The sequence below is a fragment of the Callorhinus ursinus genome, unplaced genomic scaffold (assembly GCF_003265705.2).
Source record: "Callorhinus ursinus isolate GAN/ISIS: 27379988/994484 unplaced genomic scaffold, GSC_fseal_2.0 scaffold3, whole genome shotgun sequence".
Classification (NCBI taxonomy): domain Eukaryota; kingdom Metazoa; phylum Chordata; class Mammalia; order Carnivora; family Otariidae; genus Callorhinus; species Callorhinus ursinus.
Window position 1 is genome coordinate 56653053 of NW_027397065.1, and position 16660 is coordinate 56669712.

General features: G+C 34.6%; 1 protein-coding gene across 3 annotated transcripts in view; it reads right to left on the reverse strand.

Annotated features, from left to right (window-relative positions):
* PARP8 (poly(ADP-ribose) polymerase family member 8) overlaps positions 1 to 16660 on the reverse strand; it is a 172779-nt gene that overhangs the window by 27070 nt on the left and 129049 nt on the right. For all 3 annotated transcript variants that reach the window (XM_025867303.2, XM_025867304.2, XM_025867302.2), the window contains exon 16: positions 6792 to 6884. In XM_025867303.2, coding sequence (XP_025723088.1) covers positions 6792 to 6884 — 93 coding nt within the window. The remainder of the gene's footprint in view (positions 1 to 6791; positions 6885 to 16660) is intronic.

Consider the following 16660-nt stretch of genomic DNA (forward strand, 5'->3'; position numbering starts at 1 on the left):
AGCAAAGCCCCCCTTCTCCAGTTCCCAAAACAATATGCTTCTGGCAAGTCAATCGAGAAAACGGACACTGTCTAAATGGAGAGAGGGCGCCCGAACAGACACATCAACAGTGTGAAGACAGGGGACATCATAAGGAAAGCAGTGGACTTAATCTTTATAGAGAAAAATATTTCTAGAAAGCTTTTAGACAGGCATTTAAAAAATGTAGAGTAAGAGTAAAACAATTTTTGATTCTTGTGGTTCGGGCACTGTGACCTAATGACCATGCGCTCACTATGTTGTGTGTATACTCACAAAACATATCCACCCAATCACAGCATCCAGAATTTCCAGTGACCTAAAATAATCAGCAACACTCAAGCCATTGGGTATATGATCTATAAGTAACCCTTCCCAAAGTACACAGACATACACCCCACAAGACTCAGAAAACAGTAGAACTGAAAGAGATAATATGTTTCCAACACACTACACCCTTTGTGTGTGTGTGTGTGTGTGTGTGTGTGTGTGTGTGGTTTCCAAGCAATAGATATAATAAAGACATAATAAAATCCTTTTTGTCTTCTGCACCCACACTTACACTCCTTCTACCTCAGACAGATGCACTTTAACCTAGACACAAATTGTTTTTGGCATTTTCTGGTCTCTCAATAAAAGAAAAATCCAAATAAAAACTCCTGAAAAAGAATAATCAGCAAAATAAAACAGTCTTTTTTGGAACTCTGGTGGTGGGGAGGGAATTGGTACTATCTTATAAAGATTTTTAAGAATTACAAGTCACAGTATGCAACTGAAGTGTTAGAAAAGTACATGCCCTTTCCTTTAATAAAGGGTCAAATGATCTTTGATAAGGGTACTAAAACCACTCAGTGGAAAATAATAGTTTTTTCTATGAATGATAGTGGGAAAACTGGCTATCCATATGAAAAAAAAAATGAAGTTGAACCTTTATCTTATACCATACACAAAAATTAACTCAAAATGGAATAAAGACCTAAACATAGACCTTAAACTACAAAATTCCTACAAGAAAACATGAGGGAAAAGCTTCATGACATTGGACTTGGCAATGATTTCTTGGCTTGACAACAAAGCACAAACAATAAAAGCAAAAACAGACAAATGGGACTACATCAAACTTAAAAACTTTGGTACATCAAAGGACACAATCAATAAAGTGAAATGGCACGGGATGGGAGAAAATATTTGCGAATCAGATATCTGAAAGCGGGTTAATATCCAGAATATATAAAGAGTTCCTACAACTCAACAAGAAATCAAATAATTTGATTTAAAAATGGGCAAAAACCCCAGATAAGCAGTTCATTAAAGAAGACATACAGATGGCAAACAGCACATGAAAAGATGCTCAACATTATTAATCATCAGAGAAATGCAAATCAAAACCATAATGAGATATCACCTCACAACCATTAGGATGCCTACTATCAAAAAACAAAAACCAAAACCAGAAATTATAAGTGTTGAGCACATGAAGAAATTGGAGACTTTGTGCACTGCTGATGGGATTATAAATTGGTGCATCTGCTACAGAAAACACTATGGAAGCCCCTCAAGAAGTTAATAATAGAACTTCCATATGATCCTGCTGGAAGTGACAATCCCACTTCTGGATACATATACAAAATAACTCAAAGAAGGGTCTTAAAGACCCATCTGCATACCCATGTTCACAGCAGCATTATTCACAAGAGCCAAGAGATGGAGGCAACCAAAATGTCCATTGACAGTTGAATGGACAAACAAAATGTGTGGTATTTTTACATTTTGAAAATTCTGAAAAATTATTCAGCCTAAAAAAGGAAAATTCTGTCACATGCTACAACATCGATGAACCTTGAGGACATTATGCTAACTGAAATAAACCGGTATAAAATAAACCACAAAAAGACAAATACTTTAAGATTCCCCCTATGGGGGATTTAAAGTAGTCAAATTCATAGAAACAGAAAGTAGAATGGTGATTCCTGGGGCGGGAGGAAGGAGGCTACATAAGGGGAGCCGTTAAATGGGGACAGAGTTTCAGTTCCGCAAGATGAACAAGTTATGGAAATCCGTTTCATGACAAGTTGAATATACTAAACACTACTGAACTGTATGCTTAAAAAATGGTTAAGATAGCAAATTTTATGTTATATGTTTTTTATCACAAGATAAAGATACAAATAGATACAATAGTAATAACCTGAACGATGTATCCCTTTCAATCAAATATTTATTAAACACCTTGTGCCAGAAGCATCAAAACTACCAAAAATTATATGCATTCTTCTGCCAATAATTTCATCATTGGAGTCAAGTAAACTATAATGAAATAATAGACATGGGGGTAGAGAATTCAATTAGAATATTTCTGCTACGTAGATGTTCTGAGCCAACTTAAAAGAAATAGCGTAGCTACCATAGCAAAATCCCATGCTGTCCACCAAAGCCTCCTACTCCTTCCTTCCCAAGAAGAGAGCTATTGACGGGAGGCAGCTGCTCGACGGGAGGCAGCTGCTCTGCGTGCGACATTTCCACCCCTTTTGTCTACGTAAGGCTGCGTGATTAGTTTTAACCAATGGAATTGGATCAGCAGTGGAAAAGGGTGGAGCTGATGAAGAAACAGGTGCACCTTCTTCGCTTTTATCTCTGCCTCTGCTGTATGCCATGTACCTAAGGCAGCAGAGCCACACAATGGAAAGGGTCCAGTTAACTCAATCATCACACAGAAAGCCGCCCAACAAACATTCTAACTGGACAGTTGTGGGAGCAAGAAGTAAAAATGTGTATCATCTTATGCCACTGTAATTTTATGATTTATCTGTTACAGAAGTTAGCAGGTAGAATTTTTGAACAAGAAAAGGTCTGTATAACACTGTTTGGATTTGTATTCATTTGCACGTTAATTTTTCCATGGAGTAAAATGTCTACTTTAAAAAAAAAATAAAACGTAACGAATGACTATGCTTTTTTTTACCCCAAATCATGTATTTCCCCACTCCCAGCATTTTAAATGATTCTTTTTCTTAAAAAAAAAAGATTTTATTTATTTATTTGACTGAGAGAGAGACAGCGAGAGTGGGAACACAAGCAGGGGGAGTGTGAGAGGGAGAAGCAGTCTTCCCTCTGAGCAGGGGGACCGATGTGGGGCTCGATCCCAGGACTCTGGGATCATGACCTGAGCCGAAGGCAGAGGCTTAACGACTGAGCCACCCAGGCGCCCCCCCCCTTTATTTTTTTTAAGTAGGCTCCATGCCCAGAACAGAGCCCAACATGGGGTTGAACTCTCGACCCTGAGATCAAGACCTAAGCTGAGATCAAGAGTCTGATGCTTAACTGACTGAGTCACCCAGGTGCCCCAAAATGAAAGATTCTTAATGGGATCTTAGCACATAATGGTGAGTGCTATAGTCAGCAATTTCCAGACATCTTTCTTCTTACACTGAAAAATATAATTGAAGAGGCAATCTGAAGGCTAAGATACTTAGGAAAGAGAAATACAGCATTCAAACAATGGGAATTAGGCCATCTGATGAGTGAAGAAAGGTCAGTGGGTTTATAGAATCACACGCTTCCAAAGGTCATTCTATACAACCCATCTGCTAGAGCAAGACTCTCAGCCCTCCCCTGCAGGTAAGGAAGACCTTGGAGCACTTGCAAATGAGAAAATTCAAGTCCAGGTGAGTAAGAGGGGCAAGTGCAGGAGTGGCCCACAGATATATAATGTATTCTGGAAAATAGGTGAATTTAAAATTGAAGATCAATGGCTTTCAAACATTTCAATATTGATTCTTTTTTTTTCTAAATAAAATCTTATGAGTGCTGTGAATTGTGCAAGACTGTTGAATCACAGCCCTGTACCTCTGAAACAAATAATACATTATATGTTAAAAAAAAAAAAAAAAAGAAGAAGATAGCAGGAAGGGAAGAACAAAGGGGGAGAAATCATCGGAGGGGGAGACAAACGATGAGAGACTGGACTCTGAGAAACAAACAAACTGAGGGTTCTAGAGGGGAGGGGGTGGGGAAATGGGTTAGCCTGGTGATGGGTATGAAAGAGGGCACGTTCTGCATGGAGCACTAGGTGTTATATGCAAACCATGAATCATGGAACACTACATCAAGAACTAATGATGTAATGTATGGTGATTAACATAACACAATAATAAAAACATAAAAATAAAAATAAAATAAATAAATAAAATCTCATATGAAAGCTCAACACAAAGAAATAAAACGGAGCTGTTTTGGTTGAAACAGTATATGGGGGCTTGGAATCCTAGCTGCTGAGACACTCTCATCCCAGTCCAGCCTCCTGCAGTGTCCCTCTAAGGAAAGTTCTTGCAACCTCAGAGAACCACTTAAAATGCAGGAGTCAACAGATGCACCAGGACTACTGAGATATAGTTTCTTTATGTCTAGAAAGAGAATCAGTTTCCACATAATCTTTAGAGTTATAACCAGAATACTGTGTACTTGCTTTAAAGTAGTGAAAAGAATATTCTGCTTCAGAGTAGAATCACTAAATTGATATGATCGAGTAATTGTGTTTTGTAACTATCATTATAAAATCCAAAATTAACTTCTCTTTAACAACCATTAGTTTTCGAGAGGTATCTATAATAAGAGGGGGGGAAAAGCACTTAATATTCTGTCAATCTAGCCTACTGTTAGCATGATGTTCATTTTCCTTCTAATTATTTCTTAGTTCCAGGCTCTAACTCCTTCCCTTTTCACATCATCTGAGGGACAATTTACATCCACTAAAATGCCCAAATGTTAACTTTACCACTTGAAGAATTTTATATATATATGATATAAGATATACAGAATATATAATATATAAATATAATGTATATAAAATACATATTTTATATATAATATATAAAATATACATAATACATATATACCCACATACCTATTCATGTATGTATACATGTATGTATATTTACAAACACACACACAGCTGTGTAAAGCTTAATCATTTTTACATAGCTATATTTTAGTATATGTGCTGCCGAATCGAGCACTTCAAATAGCTATAAACAGCATATATTTAAGTATCTTTTTTTTTTTTGAGCAGTATTAGTTCCAATTGATGAGAAAAACTTGCACATTTCAAAAAAAAAAAAAGGAAAGAAAGGAAAAAGATCCATCATGGTCAGATACATTTGAGAAACGCTCCAAGTACTGGCTACTTATTTTCTTAGTTTCAGGGATTCGGAGAGCCTTTAATATGCAAATATGTGCATGTTGGCTGTAGGGGCAATATCAAGCCATATTTCTGAAATTTAACCATGGAATCTTTTTTTCCACATTACATATGATCAATGCTATACTGTTTGTATTATTGTTCATTTATAATTCATTATATCATAACTGTTTTCCTTAATATTTCTTCAAGTGGATGTACCTCCATTTAGGTAATCAGTGAGATGATTAGGTTAACAGGATGTATGTAAATCCACGAGGCCTGTACTATTCTATATTAACTGTTATACTTTCATCTGGAGTAATGCCTGTTAATTGTAGACATTTGATACTTGTTGAACGAATGTCTGTCATATAGTCATTTTCCCCCACCCATCTTTGCAAATTTTGTAAGTGACAGATTGGTAATTCTCTTTACATTTAGCTTCCTGTTGATTTTAGTAAAGCTGAATATTTTCTTATGTTTCTTTACTAACTATATTTATGAATTGTGTGTTCATTTCCTCTATCAATCTGTTATAGTCCTCATGTTTTTCTTTTCAAGTTTTATGTGCTTTTATACAATTATGTTTGAGGCAAAACAAATTTTCTCATACTTAGCTCTTAACATTCACTATTCTTTCAAATAAAAAACATACAGTATGTATGGCGAAACTCTTCTTTAAGCCATTAGGAATTTGTTTTACACACAGTGTAAAGGGCTAAGCTGATTTTCTCAGCCATGTTGCAGGTCATTTCTTCCCACCTCACTTAATAAAAATCATTTTAATTTTACTTCCTTTAAAGTCTATTAAATATATTTATAATTAGATCTCTTTGGGGGATTATCTGCCATCTATTCTTTGCCAGGACTGCATTTTTTTTTAAAAATATAGGATTGCATAATATGTTTTTGTATATGGTTGGTCTAGCCTCCCTTAATTAACATTCTTTTTTTTTATGTTTTCTCTGATTTTTTTCTTATAAATTTATTAGGAAGTTAGGTTCCATAAATAAATTCAAAAAAATCAATTGAAATTTTGATGGAATTCATGAAGTAAATTCTGGCATCTTTAAAATTTATTTTTTTCCTTCCAGAAACATGGAATGCTTCTCTACTTCCAAGCTGTTTCATTTGTTTTTATATTTTTCTTCCTATGTCATAAACACTGCTCTTGCAAATTTGGATGCTTTTCCTTATATGTTCTGCCCTTTATCTTTTCACCTAAGTTTTAAAAATAAATTGGCTTCCATTTTATCGCACTATAACTTTACAAATAAATTTTACATAATGCATATGCAAGGGTTTCAATATTTCAACTTCACCATGACAGAATCACAGTTATTTTTCAAACACAAGAAAGTTGGCTTAATTTCTTCCCTCGGCAACTGCCAAATGACAAAACACTCACTAGATACAGATAGCAAAATTCAGTTTCCAGCTAAAAAAAAAAAAAAATCAAATGCCAGCTTGCTTTTTAATCTAACGTCAAACTATCAAAAATGTGTCCAAAAGAAGAGCAGACTGAAGGTAACTAGTGGATCACAATAAATTTTTCAAATCAAAATCAGGACTAATTAGCACTGTGTGCTCCTACCTGAGCTCCGGTTGCTATCTCATCAGCAGCTTCGTTCATTACTCCCAGGGTTTGAAAAGCAAACACACACAGCTCTCGCTCACACACAGTGGGCTGCAAAAGAAAGGGCAATCAGTTACAACAGTTTTTTCCATTTCCCAATTCCTAAATTAATTTTATGACATTCCATTAAATATCTAAAAAAAAAAATGGCGAAGTTTCAGAATGTTAAAAAGAAAGGAATCATAGGACCCTATTTAACAAAAGTTAAATTTCTAAATTTGGGTAACAATTGGTAAATAATCATCTAGTGATATGGAGTCACAAATATAAGAAATTCATTTCAAATAGTTGTAGGCACTTGCACTTAGAATTTTTAGCAATAGATGGAAAATCCATCTCTCCTACATAATACACATTTGTACCTGAGATGTATAAAAAAAAAAAAAAGCAGACACCTAAGCTGGTGATATACTAAAAAATGAGGTTAAACCCAACAGCTGTGTAAAACAAATATACAAAGAAGAATTCCACTTTTTCCTAGGTAATTTTCTTTGGAAGGAATAAGCATGTCTCTGCTTACTTGCTACCCAGCTCTTGAAAGATTGGTTTTGTTGCAAAGACTTTTGACTTCAATAACCTCCTGAAGTCAACAGCGCTGAAATATACACTCTGCAATTGCTTTGGAAGACTTCTCATCTTTCAAATCTAATAATAGTGTCATCTGTTTGATTTATCTTATCTCCTGAGTTACATTGCATTAGGTAGCTGATGAAGCCTGACACAATACAATCCATGATGCCACTGCCTAGCAGACAAAAGGCATTTGTTAGTGCCACTGCTCCTATGCTCACTCATTTCCGAGGACTTGGTCTAGCGCTTAACCAGTGGGAAGTATGGTCCGTTATGGTCCATCATTTATGTTCAGAATGGGTCCATATGGTGGCTTTGTGGACATAAGCATGACCGATCACAAACATTTTTGTGTCCACCTTAGAAGGGCAGTTTGATTACATTTCAGAAACATCAGGAAAAATTACCTACGAGAGGAAATTAATTGGAGAAAGCCCTTCATCCAGACTCAAGCTATATACACACTGCTACATATAGACAGCTGTACTTAGAGCAGACTGTTCAATTTCTGCTACTTATTCTTAAGTGTTTAACCTATTTTTAATCTTCTATTTTTTTGTGTTTGTCTATGTGCATATATGTCTCAACCTCAATTTTCCCCAGGGACATTGGCTGTTTCTTTTGTTCAATTTCTGGGAGCATGATACGGTTTGAAATAATAATAGCAATCATTTATTGTACATTTACCACAGTGACAGACACTATGTTGATGTCTAGTGGACCTGTATACAAAAAGAATCCACGGAGAAGATAAACCATGGAAATCATAAAGGGCCCTAAGAATTTATTCATGTACCAGCTACCCAACAATGTTCACTGAGGAAGTAAACAGGGACACAGAAGGTATTTTATTTTTAATACTACTCTTGTCAAATAACCATACATTTTGTGTGAATAAAATCCATCATTCCCAAAGGAATAATAGGATAAAGCTTATTTAGTGTATACACGTAACAACTGATTTTATTTTTTCATTTGAACTTCGGCAATCAATTACACTTATTTTGTGATCATCCAAGTATATATGTATGTATGTACACATATGTACATGTGTATTCACAAACAGATTCCAGGAAATGTTTTAAAACAATAGAAACTATCTTTTACAATACCAAGTTGTTGCTTTAAATGACGGAAATTAAAATGAAATAAAATATCTCACACTCCACTAGATTGGATGGATAAATTTTTAAGATTTTAATATAGGAAAAATGTCTAAGATTGAAAAAAAAATAGAATATTCTTACATATCTCTATCACACACTTTGTCCCCAATCTTAAGTATTCATGTGCCACCCTGATTTTGTCTCAAATAATTTTTACCAATTTCACCCTGATCTCCTACTTTTTTTTTTTTTTTATCTTGGGTAACAAATGGGCAACATTTCAATGCTTTCTTCTGTATTTCCATTTCATCCCCTTCCCAGACCTGATTGTATTCAAATCTCCGAATCACATGGACTTGCCAAGTGACCCATTACTTTTTTTTTTTTTAAGGATTTTATTTATTCATTTGAGACAGAGAGATACAAAGAGAGAGAGAGCATGAGCAGGGGGAGATGGAGGGGGGAAGCAGACTTCCTGCTGAGCCAGGAGCCCAACGTGGGTCCCAGGACCCGGAGACCATGACCTGAGCCGAAGGCAGACACGTAACCATCTGAGCCACCCAGGTGCCCCTGACCCATTACTTTAAATAGTAAACATACATTCCTAAAGATAAAGCTATGGCTTGATTACTTTATGGATGCTTCTTTTCTTCATCTTTTTTGTTGAAATGTATAAGGCTGATTTATAGGAATATATGGTTGCAACTATTTGAAAAAGGAAATCAGATACCCTAGAAAACTTTGGGGGGAAAGGGCAATTTCACTACCACACTAAAAAATGAGAAATACACATTACATTCTTATAATTTTTATCTTCCTTTTTTTTAGACAGCAAATATAGAGGTAGTAATATGATGATTAATTTATATGCTACATTAACACCAAACTAAGTAAATACTAGTGAATCTTTAAAATAACAATTCTATGTCTATTGCTCATTTTTACTAGAAAGTTCAAGACAGTATTTGAGATGTAAATCAACTTAATTTTGAGATAAACATTTACAAACTAGATTTTGTAAACTTTTGACCCTCCCTTCTCCCATGTTTACCCACATTTTATTTGAGAAGTTCAAAATGTCAACACAAGATAGCACACTAAAACAAAATTCTCAAATCATATTAAGCAATCAAGATTAGATGTCTCATTGCTTACAGAAAGGATATCTTATTCAAAAAAGAGAAACCTAATCATTCTTCCCTAATGAAACATAAGTAATTATATTGTGGGTTAGCGTTCTCCCATGTTAGCTGACTCTCAGCTAATCCCCCACCCCCAACATATTCTGCTATTACTATACTATTTATACAGAAAGCTCTAGCATCAATTAAAAATGGAACGTAGGTGGGTCACCTGGCTGGCTCAGTTGGTAGAGCATGCAACTCTTGATCTTGAGGTTGTGAGTTCAAGCCCTACATTGAGTATGGAGATTATTTAAATGAATGAATGAATGAATGAATGAATGAATAATAACATATACCCCCAATTTTTTTAAGTATTAAAAAAAGAGAACATAGTCATTTAATAGCTATTACTGGATAAATGTAATGATGTGTCTTACTACACATAATTTAATACAAAGCATATATGCCTGAATATAACCAAATTTGTACATCATTTATGAATTCATTTTTTAATTTACAATCAATAAGTCTCAATTTGTAAAATATTACCAATTCTTAATGTTATTGTATTGTCCTCAAGCAATTAGTTCCTATAATTTGAACTGTAAAACCATGACAGTCCCTCTTGCTATTCTACATACATAATTTTTTCACGATATAATATTCATTATGCACCATTTAAACACATGGATAACTTTATATGTCCCTAAGATCTGTTTTAAAAGTTTTAAAGCTAAGACAAATACATTTTAAATTTTAGTTGAATCAAAACAATTTAAATGTGTGCAATGAAAACGTATTTCAAAAATGGTGAAGCCCTAAAGAATATTTTAGAAACTAACTGCATTTTAGAAACTTTGTGTCTTCAATGAATTTAAATTACTTCCTACTAAAAATAGAAATGATAAAACTCAAGAGAATCTAGCTATGTACTTATATATAGCATGGTGTAGGTGAGAGGTTTTCAAACCTTTTCTGCCATGCTCTTTCCGTTCAAACAAAATTTTTCATGTAAGCCCAATATATAGAACAGATAAAAAGTGGTGATTGTTCCAATGGGGGCAGATGCGCACAGTTCAGTTTTCCTGTCTGTAAAACAGGGATAAAAAAAAAATCACATCTAGCGAACCAGGTTGATAAGAAGACCAAGAAAGAGAACCAAGTAAGATAAGGTTTAGAAAATCTCCCTGAGGTATACAGAGCTGTTTAAATATTAACAATATTAGGTAACTTGGATAAGCTATACCTTCTACTTGTTTTAACCCAATGTGTATACAAAATAAGTGTTTAATAAAAATTTTCATTAAAGCTTATCATGAAATAGTTTTATTTTCATATCCATAGCTTATTGAAACCCTTAATTTATTGTTAAAATTGTTCTTGCTAAAAAAGAAATGAGCAATGTAAATAAAATTCATAATTAAAAAACTAGGGTTGAAAATATATGAGAATAATTAAGAATAGCTACCAGAAATTCAAAACCTACAAGCCTTTAGCTCTTTGTATTTCTGATTTTATAGTCAATGCTTCCTGTTCTTTTCATGGTGTGGAAGAGAGATACATTCAGGGCAGGGACGGGGGTGGAGTTCACTGTCCATCAAGACAGACAGGAATCCCATGGAGATCAAGACAGATTTATAGTAAAGATACGCTCATGCCTGTTTAAGCTTCAACAAAGTGTTCCCTATTATCTCATACAACTAAAGTTGTTGTTTGAGCCTTAAAACCAATTTCTTTCTACTCATTTTGGATGTGAAAAAAATCATATTTCTGAACTAAGGTGTTTGGTATAATTATTATTTAGCCTGTATTTCAAAAATTGCAATCTTATTTCTGTGGCATGAGGTGGGGGATGTGAGGAGGAGGTGAGGAGGGAACAGGATGTGCTTTTCCATCCATTCTTCAAATATTAAAGTCAGACCTAAATATAAGAAGACCTACCTGTTTTACTCTTAGGAAGTAAAATGGGACATCAAGGTTTACCTACATGCTCAGTTTCTCAATAATTTTCATGGGAATGCCTTAAACTTATGACCAAATTATGATGGGTGTCATTAATTTCACTCTGAAAATAAGAACTTAGTTACAAGCATTTATCTAAGGTCCACAGCTCAGATTTCTCAGCTGATTTTGCTTCAGTAGGACTGGGCATTATTCTCGAACAATGATACAAAAATCTCAAGTCTCATCTATCCATTCATAGCAAGCAATCTGGAATATTTTCACATGACAGGAGAAGAAAATGAGATCATAATTTTCGTATCATATGTTGACCTGGGAAATGGGAAATTCTACTAACCAGGGACATACAGAATGACTGCCAAGTACCAATGATAAACTTCTAAATAGAGAGACCCCAGATCCCTACAACCATGTGCGTGGTTTTCTCCAACCCAATTCAGCAGCCCTTGTGCAGGTTCAAAGAAGAAGACAAACAGTTGCATTGATCACGCGTTTGGTGTGAGTATAACAAAGAGACAAGAGCACTGGGAAGGGAGAGGCTGAGAAAACAGTGGTGTGTCTGGCAATAAATCCTTATTTTTGTGTTTTCCAAAAACACTGGATGAAGACAAAATCAACACTTTAAAGCATCAACAGTTTGCTGCATTAATACTCTAGTTGACTGCAAAATGTAGAGAAGTACTGATTGGGTTTGGGTTCGGTTCTCTGATCATGATCCAAACTGCACTGCCACACGGGAAATCCAGGACTCTATTAACAATCCTTGCGATGTTAATGTGAGTTTTGTGCATCTTCAAAGTATTACCTGTCAGGCCTCATGCCTGGGAGTGACACTTATAACCTTTGTGAACAAAGAGATAAGTTGGTCATTGTGGTATTTCTAAATCAGGAAGCAGGGTAGTTACTGGTGGTGCAGAAAGTATGACATGCTTACCCTGACCTCTAAGTGACAGAACAGTACAAGTAGTGACCAAAATGTTAGGACTTCTGGGAAATGGTAGTAAAGGGCAACTTAAGTCATTCAGTAAATAATCATGCTTAGAGAAAAGAGAAAAAAATAAGATACACTTTGAATTTTGAAAGAGAGAGACCTAACAAATGTAATGAACATTAGGCATAGAGTTCTATGGAACCCCGAGTTTTATCTGACCTATTTAATCACCCACTGGGATATAACTTCTCCACTTCACATCTCTAGGAGTTATTACAATTTGTAATGTGTCATCTGAGCTGAATAAATGGTCAATGAGTCAGTATAGTGATTAATACTCCATAAGAAATTTTATGTGTAATAATTTTATACATTTCTATTAAAATTACAGTAAAACTTTTTGCAATATAAATGTTAAGAGAGATACAGAAAAAAATGAGTATGCCGGATTTAGGTTAAATATCTGTTTAAGACAATCAAAAGGCAGTTTTTTCTGTTTACTTCTCTTCCTTTGACTTCCATTTCCTGATTTGAATTCAGCTGTCATTTATCTTACTATTTAAGAAACCAAAGTAGGTTTTCTGATTTCCTTAGATATCAGTCTGAATCCCAGCAACATAAAACCAGAGGATAACCAGCTATATATACTTATTTAGAAAACGTCGTTATTTATACAAGCGCTTCCACTTCTAGAAAGAGACCACCAGCTTCACTGGTGCAGAATAAAAGAGATACTTAAAACAAAAACTGAAGCAAGGCACAGAGAATATTGATAGCAATCAGGATTATTTCTAGCACTTACTATGGGAATGAACTGCCAGTAACTGAACCACAAGGACCACAATGCAGTAAATCTCCAGGATGTAAAAGTAGTCAGTTCAAGTACATGAGTCAAGAGTAGCATCATGATTAAGAACTGTGGCCTTGGTGTCATTCTACCAGGGTTCGAATCTTGTCTATCACTTACTAGCAATGTTGATAGTAAATAAATTAGTGTTCTCCTCATCTGTAAAGCAGGGCTAATAATAATAATACCCACCTCACAGGGTTATCATGAGAGGATTAAATCACATAATCCATGTAAAATGATTTGAAACACATGATCACATAAAAGGCACTCAAAAAGCAAGTGCCATTAATAACTTTACTATTATTTTCTGGAGTGAAGATTGCATTGCCAAGGATCAAGCAATAGATCAAGATCCACAGACGAACACTAACAAAATAAAGATGGACCTCCTGGTGGGATAAACTGAGATGACCAAAGGATTCTCCTTATTCTCCTCATAACTACACATTTCCATGTATCACATAAAAATAACAAACTTGCACAAATTTTTAATAAATAAAGGCTGATTTAGTTAATTTGGGTTTCAGAGTAACGTTGTATCTCTTTGAGAAAAAAGCTGACTGATAGAGAATAGTGTATTGGTGGCAAGATAAACTTTTTGTATATGTTTCCCATAAACAAGTAAAATAAAACAAATATATCATATACCTTGACAAAAGATCATGATCATAAATGGTTATTACATGTTTCTTAAAGTATAAATCCTGAAATGCAAACAAGTTCTGACAAAATTGTCTCTGTCTAGGCTTTATAATTTGTCTTTTCAAACATATATTCCCAAGAACAGGACAAATTTCTCTTAAAAAGTACAACAGAATCTAGCATGGTGCCTTATACTTAGGAAGCCTTCAATAAGCATTTATGATGCAGTTTTGAAATCAGGTAGAAATAAGCTCAAAGTACAGCTTCTACCCATACTAGCTGAGTGATGCTGAACAAATTGCTTACCTTCTTTTCGATCTTAATCCTCTTATTTGCACCATGAGCCCGAAAATACATAAACCACAGAGTTTTGTGAAAATCAAATAAGGAAGCAATATGCAAAATATCTATCTGTACAGTGTCTAGCACACAGCACTCATGTCATCTGCAAATGGAGAGCATTCTAGTTTTTCCTTTCCAATCTGGATACCTTCTAATATTTTTTCTTCCCTAATTGCCCTGGTTGTAACCTCCAGTGCAATGTTGGTAAGAGTGACAAGAATAAACTAACTCAAAAATAAATTTATCCAAGGATGTACAAGACCTGAACAACGAAAACTACAACATAGTGTAGAAAGAAATTTTTATAAAGATCTAAATAAATGGAAAAATTTCCTGTGTTCCTGGATTGGAGGGGTTAAAATCATTAAGACAGCAATACTTCCCAAACTGGCCTACAGATCCAATGCAAACCTGTAAAATTCCAGCTGCCTTTTTCTGCAGAAATGAACAAGCTGACTTTAGAATTCATATAGAAATGCAAGGAACCCCAAATAGTGAAAACAATCTTAAAATAGGAAAATTAAGTTGGAGGACTCACACTTCTTGCTTACAAACTTAATGCAGAGCTACAGTAATAAAGACAGTGTAGCACAGATGTAAGGATACACATACAGGTCAGTGGAATAAAATTAAGAGTCCAAATAAACTGATATATCTATAGTCAAATGATTTTCAACAAGGGTGCCACAATCATTCAATGGAGAAAAAAGGTTTTTTCAACAAACAGTGCTGAGGCAATTGGATAGCTACATAACAAAAGAATTAATTTAGAACCCAACCTCACACCATATGCAAAAATTAACTCAAAAAGGATCAATGACTTAATTCTAAGACATAAACTACAAAACACATAAAAGGAAATATAGGTGTAAATCTTTGTGACCTTGGATTAGGCAACAGTTCAATTGATAAATATGGACTCCATTAAAATTAAAAACTTTTGTATGTCACAGGACGCTATCAAGAATGTGAAAAGAAAACCCACAAAATAGGAGAGAATATCTGCAAATCACCTATCTAATAAAAATACAGTATCCAGGATATATATAAAGAACTTTAATAACTCAACAACAACAAAAAAGAAATAATCCAAATTAAAATGGGCAACGAATGAATATAAAGAGATGTTTCTCCAAAGAAGATGCACAAGTGGCCAATAAGCACACGAAAAAAATGCTCAAAATCACTAATCATTAGGGAAGTGCAAATCTGAGCCACCATGAAATACCACTTCACACACACTCAGATGGCTATAACTGGGGTGGAAAAAAAGGAGAATCACAAGTTTTGGAGAAGATGGAACTGGAACCATCATACACAGCTGGTGGGAATATAAAATGGTACTGTCAGCCACTGTCAAAAATAGTTTGGTAGTTTGTCCCAGCAATTCCATTAAATGATGAATGGATGAACACATGTTGTATATCCATGTAATGTAATATTATTACACCAAAAAAAGGGAATACACTATTGATACATGCTATTGGATGAACCTTGAAAACACTGTATTAAGTGAGAAGCCAAAAACAAAAGGCCATATAATGTATGATTTCATTTATATGAAATGTCCAGAATAGGCAAATTCATAGAAACAAAAAATAGATTAATGGTTGCCAGGGGATGAGAGGAGAAGACTGGAATGACTGCTAACAGTTATGGATTTCTTTTTTGGATAATGGAAATGTTCTGGAAATAGTGGTAATGGTTGCACAACATTGTGAACACACTAAAAACTACTGAATTGTATCCATTAAAATAGCGAATCGCACATTATATGAACTTTATCTCAATCTAAAAATTGCAGAAAAACTTGAAACTGGATCATTCCTCCCAAACTCCGCATCTAAATAAATGGAAAAATTTATTCTTTGTGGGAACATATACACATTGATTCTTACTTCTATACTCCCTCAATAATGCCCCAAATGTTTCAGTGAGCTAACACTTTTTTGAAATCTTTAAAATTCTGATTCTCTGTATATCTCTTCTAACTTCTACCATTTCCTCTCTAGAATAAGCATCTTAAAGTGTGTGGTTTTGAAGAAACACTGCTCACAAGCCTACATATATATATATATACATCTGTAGCTATATGAATCTCTATATTCATCTACATCTACATCTATTGATATTGATATAGATGTAGATGGATAGACAGATATAAACAGAGGGAAGGAAAGAGAGATGACAGATGGGCACATATAGGAAATACACTAAGAAATATTTTCCTAGTATGAAACGACCTGCTCTTTCACAGACTTCTTTAGAAATAGTGATTCATTTATTTGTCAAAATTACAC